At 38.6% G+C, this 16,474-nt stretch overlaps 1 protein-coding gene across 6 annotated transcripts in view; it reads right to left on the bottom strand.

The window, feature by feature from the left end:
• LOC130530421 (MICOS complex subunit mic25a-like) overlaps positions 1 to 16,318 on the bottom strand; it is a 39,380-nt gene extending 23,062 nt beyond the window's left edge. For 5 of the 6 annotated variants that reach the window (XR_008951832.1, XR_008951831.1, XM_057041592.1 and 2 more), the window contains exons 1-6: positions 16,086 to 16,318; positions 15,102 to 15,192; positions 14,506 to 14,599; positions 13,871 to 14,015; positions 3,145 to 3,168; positions 2,347 to 2,430 (exon numbers count right to left, since the gene is read on the bottom strand). Coding sequence is in view for 4 of the 6 variants with exons in the window: in XM_057041592.1 (XP_056897572.1) it covers positions 2,347 to 2,430; positions 3,145 to 3,168; positions 13,871 to 14,015; positions 14,506 to 14,599; positions 15,102 to 15,192; positions 16,086 to 16,169 (522 nt within the window). In the remaining 2 variants the exon portion in view is untranslated. The remainder of the gene's footprint in view (positions 1 to 2,346; positions 2,431 to 3,144; positions 3,169 to 13,870; positions 14,016 to 14,505; positions 14,600 to 15,101; positions 15,193 to 16,085) is intronic. The other variant, XM_057041593.1, reaches the window with a different exon arrangement.
• Positions 16,319 to 16,474: the final 156 nt, after the last annotated feature.

The following is a 16,474-nucleotide window of genomic DNA, read 5'->3' as shown; positions in this document are numbered from 1 at the left end:
CATTTCTCTATATGTTTATATAAATATGCCAGCCACATGAATAAATCATCTTCCTTGTTTTGATGGGGGTAAGCATTTGGAGGGCTTTGGAGAAAAGCTGCACATTTGTGTCTAGATATTTCGGGTGCACAATTTGGAGGACTCCACTGACAGCATTTCCAGCAACCTGTCAGACTTGGAGGAGAATTATTATCTCCTTCTGTATCCTCTGTTCTCACCAGCTTCAAACTATACTCCACTTTGACAACACTGTGCAAGAGAGACAGAAAGACCAAAAAGGAATTGGCAGATGGGACAGTATTTGACAACTAACAAAAGTTATATACGTACATCAAGCAACTATTGTATGCATGTAATGCAAAGACAGAGTTGAAGGCTTATAGATTGTCAACACATTAGAAAGCAGAAACTCTTTTTACTGCATGATTGCCCGTGTCAACTAAAATGAATATTTCAAGTGTTCTCAATGCAGAACCTTTAAAACGACTATCCTTGCAGCATCCTGTTTCTAGTGAGCAACAATCTAAATCCACCATATATACTGTATGCAGATTGTCTTGTATTTGTCTGCAACTAATTTTAACCCAAAGGATACTGATCAAATGGCAGCAGTTTACTATACTGAACATCATAAAGTGGGACTAATGATCGGGCAAAAGTAGTGTAATGATCTTTCAATTCAGCTGAGCAGCTCAAGCAACATTTTGAGCTGACAAACAACCCCAAAACCAAGGCTTTACTCAGCTTCTGGTGCAAACACTCAAAGCCAGCAGAAGAACACATAAATTCCAGCATTTACCTATAGAGAGCCCATGCGCCCACACTTCCCTCTCTACTGTATATTGTGTGTGCACACATGCCCACACATACAGAGCTGTCTCCAAACATGGTAAGCAAACACAGATTGTGCCCCATATATCTGCCTGTCATTCTTCTTTCTCTGCAAACCAAACCTGTTACTAGAGAGGCAAACACAAACAGCCATGCATCTCACATTCTTGCTCCTTCTGTGTATGGTTTTATGCATTTGCACAGGTGGTTGACTGCATTGTAAATAGAATATTTTCATTCGATGTAATTATTATACTCATGAGAAAGAGGCTAAAAAGAGGTGGGGTGGGGGGGGGGTGGGGGGGGGGTGAAAGAACACTTTTTGGCAGTACAGGATTGGACATGCAATGCCTGCTCACTCAGTGGCAACCAAGAATTATATCCGCTTACGGTAGCTTATGGCAGATGCCAACCATCACGACTACTGACATAGTTTTTGTACTTGGCTGACCATCAGAGTTTCACACCAAACTTTTTCCTTCTTTAATTTACTTAGCAGCAGTGCTAAATACAAAAATGAGTGGCAACCATACGTTTGTATAAACATAGGATGGAATGAAATAATTCTGACCGAATATCTGTTAACTTGTTTGACACCAATGCTCCAAATGATGTTTTTGTAAAATATACTTTAGTTATTGATTGGAAACAGAGCATAATGTTTATAATGCTAAGGTGTTTTCCAGATAAAACCACTCTCTATTTGAGTCTATGTAAAGGTCCATCTTGGTTGTTTTTTTATTCTGGGGCTGATTTGAGATCAGCAGTTTTCACACTGATTAAAGCAAAGAAGGTGGCTTCAAAAGAGGGGTGTTTTTCGCAGATAATCTGGGAGACATTTTTACATAATAACGCTATTGCATATTTGAGAGTGCATTTATTTCTGTACCTTATTAAAATGATAAGTTAATATTTTATAGGCATGATGAGGAAAAAACACAAAAACCACAAAAATACATCATGAAAAAGTTACTTAAAATGACGAGCTCACTCACAGAGCACTACTTCAATGTTTGAGCAGTGTGTTTAAACAAGAATATATATTATGAGTAAGTCCTAAACACTTCCTTGTATACCTTTTGAGTTAAAAACAATGGAATGAAATGCCACCGACTTCTTCACCGAGGTCATATCCAAAGTTCGATCTCTGCGTTGACTGGACTTGTTAAGGTTTCATTGAAGACGTTTCGTCTTCTCTCCGCTAGGCTTTTTCAGTTCAGGCTTCTTTGGAACTGACGAAACTCCAGAAGGCAAAACGCCTTCAAGGAAACCTTAACAAGTCCAGTCGAACATCTTGGAGGTCATATATTCCGTAGTATGTAAGCTGCAAAAAACCTTACACAAAGCACTTTAAATTAAAGAACTGGACACTATATGACATTTTGCCATCTGTGCTAAAGCATTTGATGTGCTCTTATGTGTGCACTGCTTCAAAAGCCTCTAACTAACTTGAATTATATTTTACAGATTTAAAAAGTCCTGCAAAGTGTTTGAGTAAATTGATTACCCTTTTACCTTATTCTCCAGTTGTGCCAGCTGTTCCTTGTAGAAGGCATCCAGTGCTTTCAGCTGTGAATCTTTCTTCTGCAGCTGTTGAATCTGTAATAACATAGAAATGTGCACACAGACACACGATTAAACCATGTAAACGATTCATAAATTTTAGAATGCTCATTTTATTGTTGTTGTTTTTTTACAAATTCCATATATTTTTCTTACATGGTATAACCTTCAGCTATTTTTCCACATGCATTGAAAATTAAATGCAGTAATTGTGAATATATGATATGCAAAATGGGGTACAATAAACTCCAGTTTCTCTAGGCTACATATCATATTTTCCTAATGGTCCACATGGACTTGAAAGATGCCTATTTGTATGTAATTAACCACATTAAAAGACTGAAGGTGTTTGATGTTAATTCCATGCTCTGCTGTAATTACTCGTAACAGCTCAACCAAAAAGTCACTAGAGTACTGCTACCAAGAGAAGTGCTCAGAACTTTGCGGAACTCATTCAGAGAACTCAGTTCACCGAGAGAAAATTTGATGATGCCATCCTTCTGCACCACAGATTCATGAAAGTCTCTAATGTCAGTTTCTTGTACTCCTTCAATGAATGTTGTCTGCTTTATATTCTGTGTTCAGAGCTGAATTTGCAATTGTATGAACGCCACAGGCTTGGCAACAGATCTCAGGTGGTGACATAGAATAACTAATTGTATGGGGATGGATAGATGGAGGGATGGATGGATGGACGGACAGATGGATGGATAAAAATGCAGAAATATGTCATGTCATGATGAAGCTTACCATAAATTGTATTTCATCTGAAGACTAGAAAGACAGGACATAGAGAGACGAGGACCATGCAAAGGACAACGATAAAAAAGGAAGGCCAACATAGAAAGACACTATTTTCAGTTAAGATGTCACTTTACATGTTAAATATTTTTTCTGTTTCCCTGGATGCTATTTATTTTTAATCTAGTAAATATTTCAATCATTGCTAAAGTGGCCAACTTAGGTACACATCTACAGTCCACGTATATTTAGGAAAACTTGCTCAAATGGATTGTAGCCATGGTGGCTAAATAGGGGTAACATCTGAGTTACCCCTATTTAGTGACTTTGTGGCACCTCACAGCAGAATAATGACCATTGTCCCAGGCCTGGGCATGTCAAACTCAGTCCTCGAGGGCCACGATCTTGCCGGGTTTTCTATCCCACTGAATGCATTTTCAGCCTGGTAGGACAGAAAACCCGGCAGGATCGTGGCCCCCGAGGACTGAGTTTGACACATGCAAGCAACCAGAGTTCAATCTAATAGAGCACTTTTGGGATGTGGTAGAATGGGAGGTTCGCATCACAGATGTACAGCACCTATGTGATGGTATTATAGCAATATGGAGCAAAATCTCTCACATCTTCCAACACCTGGGTGAAAGAATGCCATGAGGTTGAAGGCAAACAGGGGTCCAACATTTTAATCGCAAGGTGTACCTAATAAAGTGGCCGGTATATAAGTATATAAGTCTGTCACTAAGATTAAAAACATTGTAGTTGTAGAGAGCTGAATTATTCCAGACTAAAGTGATCATTTAAACACAATTGGCTTCAAACTACTCATTAAACATTATGTGAGTTGCTGAAAAATACATCCATCTTAGTATGTAAATGATTTAATTAGTGACATTAGAGTGTGAACAATCCAATCTTGCTTTCTCTTTAATGTAGTGCAGAATTGCAGATGATCCACTTACACCATCCACTCTAACCTGCCATCTTAACAATTCAAGTATAATTTCTCAACAGAATCACAGGGTCCCTCAATTTTTCTCTAGCTTATGACAATAGAAGCCATGCTAAAAACACTAAACTCTAAAGAACACTTATCACCTTAACATATTTCTAATCAATTCTTTGTTAATGTCTATTTAATAATTTATTATTAGTAACATTGTTGAACACAGAATCACCTCACTAATGAGTTTCAGTGTTGCTTATTAGATCAAACTGAGTACCTTCTTAAAAGTGCTCATATAATATGCCCACACATGGTCTAGAACAAAGCTAGTTACCTACAGAAAATGAGTAGTATTAATTTCTAACATAACTATTTTTGTTCACTATCTAGTGTCTGCAATTGAAAATAACAAAGGACATTATAAAAAACCTGATTAGCAATGTAATAGAAGCAATTGGAAAAAATAGAGCTTTGAGCATTGTTTTAAAGCTGTTATTAATGAGATATAGCTTATTATATTACAAACAGAATATGGTATTGCAGTTTACAAGCTCCAGGCGCATACTGCATATAAATCAATTTAGCTCACAGTTACAGGTGTAAAAGGAAAATTAGAAGCTATAGACAGTGTTAAACCATAAAACAACAGTGGGAATACATTTTTAAAAATTAAAAAAGTGTAAAAGTCAAAAGAACAAAGTAATGAGGATAGTAAGAGGTAGATATGTTGAATACATAATGACATTTTAGACACAGCAAGTAGAAATGAACCAGGAAGTAGGAACCAAGATTGATTAGCCTAATCTCTACATTTTAAGGGTGAATAATAAAAAACAGGCATTTGACCGGGTCCCTCGGGGGGTCCTGTGGCAGGTTCTCCGAGAGTATTGGGTGCCGGGCCCCCTGATACGGGCCGTCCGCTCCCTGCCCTTTGTCACCGATTCTGTTCATAACTTTTATGGACAGAATTTCTAGGTGCAGTCATGGTGTTTAGGGGGTCCAGTTTGGTGACCTCAGGATCGGGTCTCTGCTTTTTGCAGATGATGTGGTCCTGTTGGCATCATCGGCCCGTGACCTCCAATGATCACTGGATCGGTTCACCGCCGCGTGTGAAGCTGCTGGGATGAGAATCAGCACCTCCAAATCTTAGGCCATGGTTCTCAGTTGGAAAAAGGTGGAGTGCCTTCTCTGGGTCAAGGAGGAGATCCTGCCCCAAGTGGAGGTGTTTAAGTACCTCGGGGTCTTGTTCACGAGTGAGGGAAGAATGGAGCAGGAGATCGACAGGCGGATCGGTGCAGCGTCCGCAGTAATGCGGACTCTGCACCGGTCCGTAGTGGTGAAGAGAGAGCTGAGCCGAAAGGCGAAGCTCTCGATTTACCGGTCGATCTTCGTTCCTACCCTCACCTATGGTCATGAGCTTTGGGTAATGACTGAAAGAACAAGATCACGGGTACAAGCGGCCGAAATGAGCTTCCTCCGTAGGGTGGCTGGGCTCTCCCTTAGAGATAGGGTGAGAAGCCTAGTTAGGATGCCCCCTGGACGCCTCCCTGGTGAGGTGTTCAGGGCATGTCCCTCCGGTAGGAGGCCCCCGGGAAGACCCAGGACACGTTGGAGAGACTATGTCTTTTGACTGGTCTGGGAACGCCTGGGGATCCCCCCGACGAGCTGGAAGAGGTAGCTGAGGAGAGGGACTGGGCTTCTCTGCTTAGGCTGCTGCCCCCGTGACCCGACCCCAGATAAGCGGTGGAAGAATAATAAATAACTTGTCATCATAACAATGGCAGACCACAGTGCCTAAAACAGGATAAAGTGTAAAATGAAGGACAGTCCTTAAGTTTTTCCATTTGGATTTGTTATTTCAAAAGGTTTTCTATTCAAAATTAAATTATTTTTTTTATCACAAAACTGTACTGTGTTGTGCCATCTCCCTGACTTTCCCAAAACAATATTTCTGAAACATAATCAGTGATGCAGCATGAGCGTTTCCTTGATATTTTGCATTTGCAGAAAATGAACACCAGTGGGATTTTTCAAATGTGTTACTTAAAATCCAAGAAATCAAATTCAAATGGGGCATTTTGAGATGCATTTTCTTACTCCAGTAGCTTAATAAAATACTGAATTACTTTTCAAAACCGATATTTACAGGGTGCAATGGGACTCCAGTTACAAATATATATAGCATATACTGTATATAGCATTTTGCATATGTCATCTTTTAAATAAGTATAAGTATGTTTTCATGTACACTATAATACAATACAGACGATATTGTCTGTTTTAAAATTGTGATTATATTACAATTAATAAGATGCTTCAAATGTGGTGAGCTTAACAGGAGAAGGTTATGTAACACTGTGCTAACCAGCTGTGTTCCAACATTCACCATGTGGTTGAACATCAGGACAGCAGATTTGTTATACTCTTGCCCTTCAAAATAACTTTTCCACAGCTGGGTTGAGGCAGCTGGAAGTTAAGGGAAACTTGGGAGATTACTGTGCTGAGTTGATGAGGATTCTTCCTACGTGCCTGAGCATAGCAGCTTTTCTGCTCCAGCTATCACGAAATCCTGCCAATAACAGTTTCAAAAGTGGTGGGGGTTTTTGTGCAGATCATGAACCATGACCACAGAAAAAAGAGCAAAGACAATGCAAAATTTAAAAAATATTATGCATAATTGTGTTGAAGAATGGCAGTTCTGTTACAAACAAGTCATATTATACAACAGATTTTGGAACGCTGCAGCTGGGACAACAGATGGCGGCAGGCTTAGATGTTAGTCATTGAGTCTATTTGGTAGACATCATAGTCAAATCAATTATTGGGGGGCCAAATTCCAGACATCCTACAGAATGAATGGAGCATCTCAGGACAGTCCACTAACCGTCTCATGGATCATCACCACAATACATAAACATGCACTCCTTGAGTGGACCAACAGATAAACTACCAGTCCTCCCCTGTGGGTAGTGTGTGCTCTGCTGCCATCAGATAGCAGCAGCCCATTCCCCATTTCCTACTCTCTTTATACACACTGCTGTGTTTATTTAACACAGTGCTCCCAGGGAGGCAATAAATTAGCACTCAAAAATAATCTGACTGATAATTACATCCAGACAGTGTAACAGAAAAAGGAGTAAAACAATGTGGGCCGGCAGGAGACCAGCCTCCCCACATATTCACTTATCCCCATTAAGGGCGCGAGCACACCTGGCACCCAGGCACGTTTGCCACCTAAAATCTGTATTATTTGGCTAATGTGAGTGCAAGTGTACCATGTTTGTGCAGGGTACACGTTTCTAGCACTGTGAGGTACACTTGGTCATGCAGGCACCCATGCACGTTATAAACTCAGCGCCCAAAAGGTGGTCATGAAGGTATGAACGATGCTAATAGTCGCTGTGTCGGAGTCAGCCATGCTTGAGTAAACTTGGGCTTGGAGTACTGTGAGAGCGCGGTGTGTTCACTATACCATGCCAGGCCATACACTGTACATTCTCCAGAACTCTACCATAGTTGTAGGCACATGCTGTGGGTACAGTTGTTGTACAAGCACAAGCATGTGTACGTAACGTGTTCACAATCTTTAGCAATGGCAGCAAAAGGATAACATAGGTCCAACTGAAGACACAAATTTAGAGTACACTAAAATATTTAGTGGAGGGGATATAGCTATGTTGTTTTCCAGTCAGCTAGCTCAGAATGCTATAAACTAAATTGCATTTCATAATAATCTAAAACCGCAAATCTTGTTTGACAAGTAGTTGCTGTGATAACGGCCATGTTTCAGTACAGTATGGCTCATCAATGTGCAATTTGAGTATCATGTCTCCTCTGGGGTCCAGAAATAATTGTGTTCCCTTATCCTGGTATAAATTCAGAAGTGTTTTAATAGCATTAACACATGTTCTATCTGTATATCTTGGGTTTAAGATGACATGGTAAGATTACCACCACTTGACATGGTTCAATATTTTCCTTAGTCATGGTTCATGTTAGGTTCACTTTTATATATTTCATGAGACATATGCCAGTGGAGATATAGGCCAATTTTTAAGTGTGTGGTGAACAGGCACACACACATACACACACACACACACACACAGATAGATGTAGACGGACGGACAGACAGACAGACGCTTACTTACTTACACTTCAGTCTGGTCTTGGCTTTACCTCCCACTTTTTACTTTTCAGTTATTACTGTGAATTAATATTTCTATGCAAATAATTGTTCTTGTGGAGTACATAGTTTGAGTCTGTTGTGTAGTTTGTATTCATGCAGCACTAATCTATCAATTGCTTGACAGATGTAAATTCATTCAAATCCAAGAAACAACCTGCACAAAGCAACTCATTTAGCACATTTCCACTGATATAAAGGGGATAACGACAGGGTATAACTTATGTCTGACTAAATTAGCAGTCAGAGCACATGATACCTCATCAAACAACTCACCAATTCAGTGTATGTTTCATGTTAATGAAACAAACCGATCATCATGCTCCATTCTTTTTGTACTATGTGTGTGTATGTGCCCAGGTGCATGAAATTTTCATGTGTACACATACAGCTGCTTCTTTTATACTCTTAGCCAAAATGGGAATGAGTTTATCATATGAGAGTATCATGAGAGAAAACAATGTTAGCTTATAAGAGTTTTTCTGCAATAAAACAGACGCAATTTGACCAATTAGAGTCGACACCTGGCTTATTCCATCAGAGCTGACTGCCAAGTAGTGATAGACAGGAAGAATCTCAAAGCTACTCCGGAGTGGTTCTAGTCTCTGTGTAGAATAACACACAAGATGAGGACTAAGTAGTGATCAATGGAAGGTTTAGACTTAAGTGGGTTGCTCTTGAGCTTCTCTGTTTATTTTTAAAAACAACTAATATGATATTAACCAACACTATCTCCAGAAATAGCAGATGACATTGTTTTAAATCCAAATTAGGAATACAGAATACTTTATTGCTTTAGTGTTAAATGCTTCTTGGGCAGTATGCACTTGGTTTACTGTACTCAACTGTAGATAACGTAGATACATTTCTACAAAAACAGAGCATTATAGTACTATTCCCCCTGTTCAGCTTGTACAACACCACACAACAAAATTGACAACATATACTATATAAAGACTTTAATATGACCCACGCACCTATTAAATAATACTTAACGAATCAAATCATCTCAAATAGGAGCGATGCACTGTCATTGGTAAACTGACATGTTCCCAAAATTGACTTAAATGCTAACAAATATTCCCTGTCAATACAGCCAATTAATAAGAAAAAATAACTTCACAATGACAATAAGTCTTTATTGAAAGAATATATAGGGGAAAAATGTTTTTGGTTTTTTAATGATATTATTTCATAGTTGCAACTTACCTAAAAAAAAGAAACAAAAAAATGCTAATGACTATGTAAAAGTTAAGAGAATAAGAAGCAAAGAAAATGCAATGTATTAAACTCTGCGATTAAATTTAACCTCAGGGTTTGGTTGCCATCTAGTGGCACAGGTTGGAATTCATCGTCTCCAACCAGTCAGCGGAAGATAGTGCATTTGTAAATCTGTAAGTAAAGCCTTTAAAACAAAAATGTAGCTTTTGCCTGCACTCTGCATCGATGACATCGATTATAATACTTTATTTTTATTGTATGTTTTATGGGGGAAAAATCAAAACAAAAGAATCTGCTACAATAATGGAGGAGTCTCTTCATTTACAAGGTCCGAAAAGGGTTTTACTACACAGTAGACTTGCATCTCCAGCTCACCACAAGGCTAACGTATAGACACAAACAACCATACACACATGCATTCACACAGATGTGCCTACAACCAAATGCATGTCTTTGGACTGTGATAGAAAGCCGGACGACCCAGAGAGAAATCATGCAGACATGGAGAGAACATGCAAAGTGCACAGAAAGCCACTGGATTCCTTGATATGAGGCTGCACCGCCACTGCTTAGAAATACATTCCACAACAAAAGCACACTATTTCAATTAACGTATGATTGTTCTGTATATACATTAGCACTCTTCTTTCAAAATCATTTTTTTGTTTCAGTGATCAGTGAAATTGACGTATTTGTACTTAACACAGAGGGTCAAAATCAGGAAAGCATTGATCGCATTTGGCACTAACTGAACCTCCATCATAGAAAGTTAAAAGGGCAGCTAATAAAATGGACTTCTTAATTGTTCTGCTAGAACAGATTGAAGAGGAAAATTTACCATATGCTAATGTGATTTATACCCTTTTGTTGCTTTCAGCAGGGACCCAAAAGCCATTAATACATTATAAAAAGAGAAAATCCCTTTTAGCCCTTTACTTCGTTTTCCATTCTATCCATTCTCCCACTTTCATTCTGAAATTAATCTGTGAAAGATTTGGTATTAACAAAGGCTATTCAAAGAGCGTAGCACAGTGGGTGAGGACCTTGGTTGATACATTAAGAAAGAGCTTGGAGGAAAGGCAGTTCAGCAAGAAGTCTACAAAAGAAAAGTGTGAGGGAGAGAAAGGTAAAAATGAAAGAAAATTGCATGATGCTGCAAACAATTCTCTCTCTGTGCTTCACCACCCAGAATGGGGAGCTCCTATTCATCTCTATGCCTTGTCCTCACTTTTGTTCCACACTCAAGGCTAAACTGCACAATGTATCAGCCCCCACCACTTACACAACTCAGGTTCTCTCGCTTGTTGCATCTTTTATTTCCCTCTGCCCTGGTTCGACTACTTCTACATGTAATCACAACAAATTTGTCAGCTGAGATTCTTATTCTCCTTTTTTGTCTTGATGAACTGTGGCGCCTGAAATTATAGCAGCAGTCCTGGCAATTCACTGCAGCAAAGGAAGCCACATCCAAATTTATTACTAGCATAAAACAAATCAAGGGCAATCTTTTGTGCATAACACATAACTCAGCTCCAACGTTCCCCTTTAATCAACGTGTAATGCGTCATCTCGTTTCCAAATCATTTCAAAGCATATTTCCTGAAAATACATAGAAAAGAAAATAGCTCCAACTGCTTTTGCTCAACACATCCACCTTTTCATGATGGAAGGAAATATTAGCTCATTTCGACAGGAAATGTGCGTCATCCTCTATTCCATACTCATTCATTCGCGTCTTTTCATCATTCTATATTGCCGCACCTCACAAAAGCTCAGTCACTTCTTTTTTAAACTGCACATCCTCCTCCAAATGACTCTTATTTAATCAGCTTTCACTATTTATTAAGAAATATTCAGACTCCAAGCAGTAAACACTGCACAAAATACTGTATAAATTAAAATGATTTGAAAAGGCTTTCACTGTTTTTCTCAATTGCAATCAACTCTTTGTGATTTCTTATGCCGCCGCTACAACCAAAAGACACAACCAGAAATTATGATGTGAAATTTGGATGCATATCCATGTTAATTCTGCTTGTTTGCATAGGTCTTAATATTAGTGCTGAGACTGGCACATGCTGTTAGGAGAAAACCTCTTCAAACCATCTTGTATCTGAAAAATACCAGAAACTCACAAAAAAAAAAAAAAAAATCAATGCTCTACACCTTGAACTTGCCTGCAGCTAAAGTCTAAATGTTACATTCCTTCAATTTTAAACTAGCTCCAAACTCCCCATTGTCTGGTATTAAAGTATCATCCTGAAATTAAATAAAATTTCCAGAAGGAAAAAACAAATGCTGAGATGATGCGTAGAATATTTCACGTTTGTTGCCATCTTCAATTTGGTAATTACCTCATTTTAATGAGGGTTTTTAATTAATAAATAAGAAAACAACTGAAACCAAAAATGCAACTCACATGAAAATGATATACACATCATATAAAAAACAATTAATACTGGATTTAGATCTTTAATTTCTGTTTGTGAATCCTGTTTTTTCCACTTTGAAGCCAAGTAATGTAATAATATGATGATACTAGTATGTGGCTACAAGTTTATTAGCTCCAACCACCTGAACACTCTCTTATATACAGTCTTTATTTTTCAGACAACTGTTAATGTAACTTTTATCTAATAGATCCTCAACGTGTTAATATTTACAGATGATTTGAGTCACAGTGGGCCCATTAATCTTACGTATAGACATGCAGAAAGCCTCCAAGTCAGGAGCTGGGGGCCTGCCTCACCAGCCTTTCAGGCAGGTTAGTGTGGAGATAACAGCAGTTGCTATAGTTGGGAAAGAAGGTAAAGTAATTGCTTGAATCCGACATTTAGTAGTATGTAAAACAAGCTCTCTTGTTCCTACAGCTATGCCTCCAACTGCACACTGCTCCTATCTCTTGCTTCAGGAAACACTTAAGGCGCAATTTACTGCTTGCTCTGCACTGATAATACTGTCTCCAGAGCAAGAAGAGAGTGATGGACTGGAATAGGAAAGGGGGGAGATATTGGGTGAGCAAGATGATGGAATGAGAGAAAAAAGAAGATGGGAAAATACTTGAAAGAGGGAGAGATATAATGAGAACAGGGATGCAATAGGTGAAAAGTGGAAGATTAGAAGGAAAGGGCAGCGAAAGTATCAAAATGGAAATTACAAATACCATCACAATAGATCCAATTTGTTTTTAACATGTGAAGAACATTGAAAAAAAAATGTATCTGCAATGAATCATTGGAGTCTATAAAAATTCAGCGGCTCCTTACTCTTAATTATGGAATCAAATCTGCCCTCGCAGCCTTAACACTGTGTACATAGAGCACTAAATTCTACCATTAGAGGAAAAGTTATCTGATGGATTCAGGTGTAAGCGGCTGTTTGGTGCTTTCCTCATTTCCACAGGATATGAGACACGGCAACCCTGGATGCCCACACAAGTTTTTTTTTCCGGCCATCATTCCTTTTTATACCTCCAAAATGAGAAAACAGGTTAAATAATTACACAATTTCCAATTATGTAATGTATTTGATTGAATATATATACGATTTCCATGGATTTCTTATACTTCCTGCCTGTATTTCCTGTCTGCTCAGGATAGGTAGTTCTTTGCAAGAAGTGTTGACCTGGATGGGAACGCTCCCAAAAGGCACCGAACGACTGTTTACATTCGTATAATTCCAACAATATCAGGTCCCCCATGTTTTTGTTTTACATGTATAGTAATATACGTAGGTGTGGACTGAAGACTCAGATTTGCTTCAGTCTTTGCAAATGTGTCTTTTCTTCTTTTTTTCCAAGTCTCCATCTGTTTCCTTCAGAGAGGCTGAAATTGACTTATTTCCTAGACAGACCGGGTACTTAAGCACAGGGTACTTAAGCTCTTCTGTTCAGTCATCACCACATATTTCTGCCCTTCTTGTGGTTAATGCCAAGCCAATCACTCCTGGGAAGCTCTGGCTTACATTTAGTTCTAATTCCCATGCAGTCCAATTCCATTTCATCTCCCCGATACAGCCATAGCAGCCAACCTCAGAAAAACAGTCCACGTGGGAATTGTTGTTTCCAGTTAGGGTGAAAGGGTGGAACAACAATTCCCATGTGGACTGTTGCTCTGATGCTAATGTATATTTGTTAAGAGCAAGCGCCTCTGAATGCCGAATGAAAAAATAAATCAATAAATGCCACAACCTCAACACAAATAAACACTTAAAAACTGCCTGTCTCTATATAGCTAACTGGAAATAGCATTCAGTTAAAGATTAGAGCTAAAAACTCAAAACAATCTTGGCACAAAGTTAAATAGTTAAAATGATTGAAAAATGTGGATGCATTACTAAAGACTTAAGACAATGTAGGAGAGAAGTCAGCATTAGAGAATCTATCATACCAGCTTTTTGGCCTTCTCTGCCTCCTGGCGTGTGTGCAACCGTTCTCGGGTCAGAACCTTGGTCATGTCTTCTCTTGCTGCTTCTCTCTCTTTCTGCGCCATTCTCGCCAATTCCTCCTTCAAAATTTTCTGCTGCCATTCATGTCTGTGACACACACACATCAAAAATTAGCCCACATACAGAAAGAGGTACTCTACTGAAGAATGACTTTGCATTTTCAAAAATCCCCTATATTCTTATTCGTCTACAATACATTTACCATGCTTAAAAATATACTTCCACAAGGGGGCATAATACTTCCTTTAAAGTGGTCAGAGATGATGTAACAAATCAAAGCGCTCCTGCATATAGCAACAATAACTAGTGTAGTCCAACTGATCCAGAAAATATCAAATATATATATCAGCACTTTTATGAAATGTTTAATAAATTAGATATGTCGCCTGAAAGTATCACAAAAAATAGATTCAAATTACTTAAAATGCATTCTTATTGTGAGTTATTGTACTTGTTTGTTGTTTTTTTTTAAAGTATATGCATTTAATTTTAAAAATCAACAATCTTGTATTTTTTTTTCTTAATGTATCAGTGTAAGCAATAATATCTATTAAAATGTCAGAACTCGTTGACCTACGGTTTCTGTTCATCATTTGAATTCGAGGTTGGTTTGGTATTGTTGGATTGGTTCCAATGATGATTCTGTTGATTCTGCTGAGACTGTTGTGCTCCTAAACAAGAACAACAATTGAAATATAAATCCAGTACAGTATAAAGCGATCTAAAAAATTACCTTTTGATTCTTACTCATATCATCTCAAATCTGAGATCTAACAAAGTAATGAATACTGATAAAAGTGGTGCAGTGGTGAATCTCACATATCAAATATGACACAAACGGCTTTAAAGGGTTCATTCTAATTTGCTGGATCTTGTCGCAGCTGCATATGTGCAAAAACCTGGTACACCCATGAATGTAACGTCAGCTCATCGCAGGGCCCTATGTGAGCACCTTGCTCAAGGGCACCTCAGCAGTGCTCAGAAGGGGTACTGGAACCTCGCCCTGCTACTAGAGAACCTCCGAGGTTTTGTCTACACCGTGGCTTCAGCTAAGAACCCTCCGCTTCTCGGCCCAGTCCCCTATGGAATCAGCTACCACTACCCCAGAACAGATGTGGTAAATGCTCGTTATTGTGATTGTTGTTGATATACTGTAAATATCACTGGTGTTACCTGTGGCTTTCTCAGAAGCTGATGTTGCAGACTTGTGTTCTGGAGCAATGTTTGCTACTCCTCTCATCCTCTGGAGAACATCTTCTGATAGCTAAAAGTTATAAATAATAAATGAGGAAAGTTGAAGAAAAGCATTTCCCATGTAGCTCCCCCCTCCACATTTCCGTGCTTGTCCTGGTCCATGGAAACATTTATAGTAACTACAGCGAAAAACCACAGCAGGCAGCAGAAGTCAATGACTCACTGTTTCTCTTACTCACATTATTTGAATGTTGAGGCAAGTCCGTTCGCTTTGATACGATTACATTTGTAAAGATAACCATAACAAGTTAATCTGTATTGATGGTTGTATTTCTCAGACTTTATGGTTTATATCAGCAACTACATTGTTGTAAAATGACTTTGTTATAGTATCATTATTGATATTATTATTATTGTTGGTGGTGTTGTTGTTATTATTATTTAAAGACTATGTAATACACAATGTCAATATTTAGTTGATCAGTCAATGCATCTGACATACTCTAACAAAACAGTAGTAGCAGTAGTAGTAATTGCCTCTATGTTACAAATATGAATAACAAGCAACAGATGCATATTGCATATGATACAATGGCCACCTAACAGAAAGGAAACTATTTTCCCAAGTATGCTAAATACCACGTAAGCTGAATTTCACAAGTAGGTGCAACACTTAAGTTTAATTAGATGTGCTACATGCCAAACGTGCCATTTTCTAATGCAACACATCTAACATCTGACATTGTTTGGCTTAGAAATAACGGAAACCTGCCTCAGATGTTCGTTTGAATATAAATAAACTCATATAAACAGTCTGCAATCTGCATGCTGCGCAGTTCAACTCGGAGCAAAACCAGCAGAAAATGAATTTCTGCACATAAAAACGCTAGCGGCTAATTAGCGCATGGGAGCAACTATCTGATATACTGTACTGGATGTTTCAAGTGCTAGCTGTAGCATTACCTTGATTCCACGAAGAATTCTGACCCTGTCCTCGTCGTCAACACCGAAAGATACTTTCCTGGTTGTGCTCTCTGCTGACCCCATGTCTGCTTTTGTCAGCTTCTGTTATTACAATCTTTGACAATGTTCCTGAAATTACCGCACTATCGTCCTGTCCTGTCCTGTCCTGTGCTGTCCTCTCCTCTCCGTCCTGCCCAATGACAGATTGAAAGCGGGTTGCCAGACACGTATCTCAACATCCACCGTTTTCTGCTGTCGGACGGATAGAAAAATATTTTTGTATTAACGTACCCAACAAAATGAAGAATGTTTATAATTTTTGGGGAGCTAACCATGTTTTCTTCAGGTTTTTTATATCCTAATCTTCGTAATATGTGTTTCTTTGGTGC

Source organism: Takifugu flavidus, chromosome 8 (assembly GCF_003711565.1).
Source record: "Takifugu flavidus isolate HTHZ2018 chromosome 8, ASM371156v2, whole genome shotgun sequence".
Classification (NCBI taxonomy): Eukaryota; Metazoa; Chordata; class Actinopteri; order Tetraodontiformes; family Tetraodontidae; genus Takifugu; species Takifugu flavidus.
This window is presented reverse-complemented; position numbering and strand designations above follow the sequence as displayed.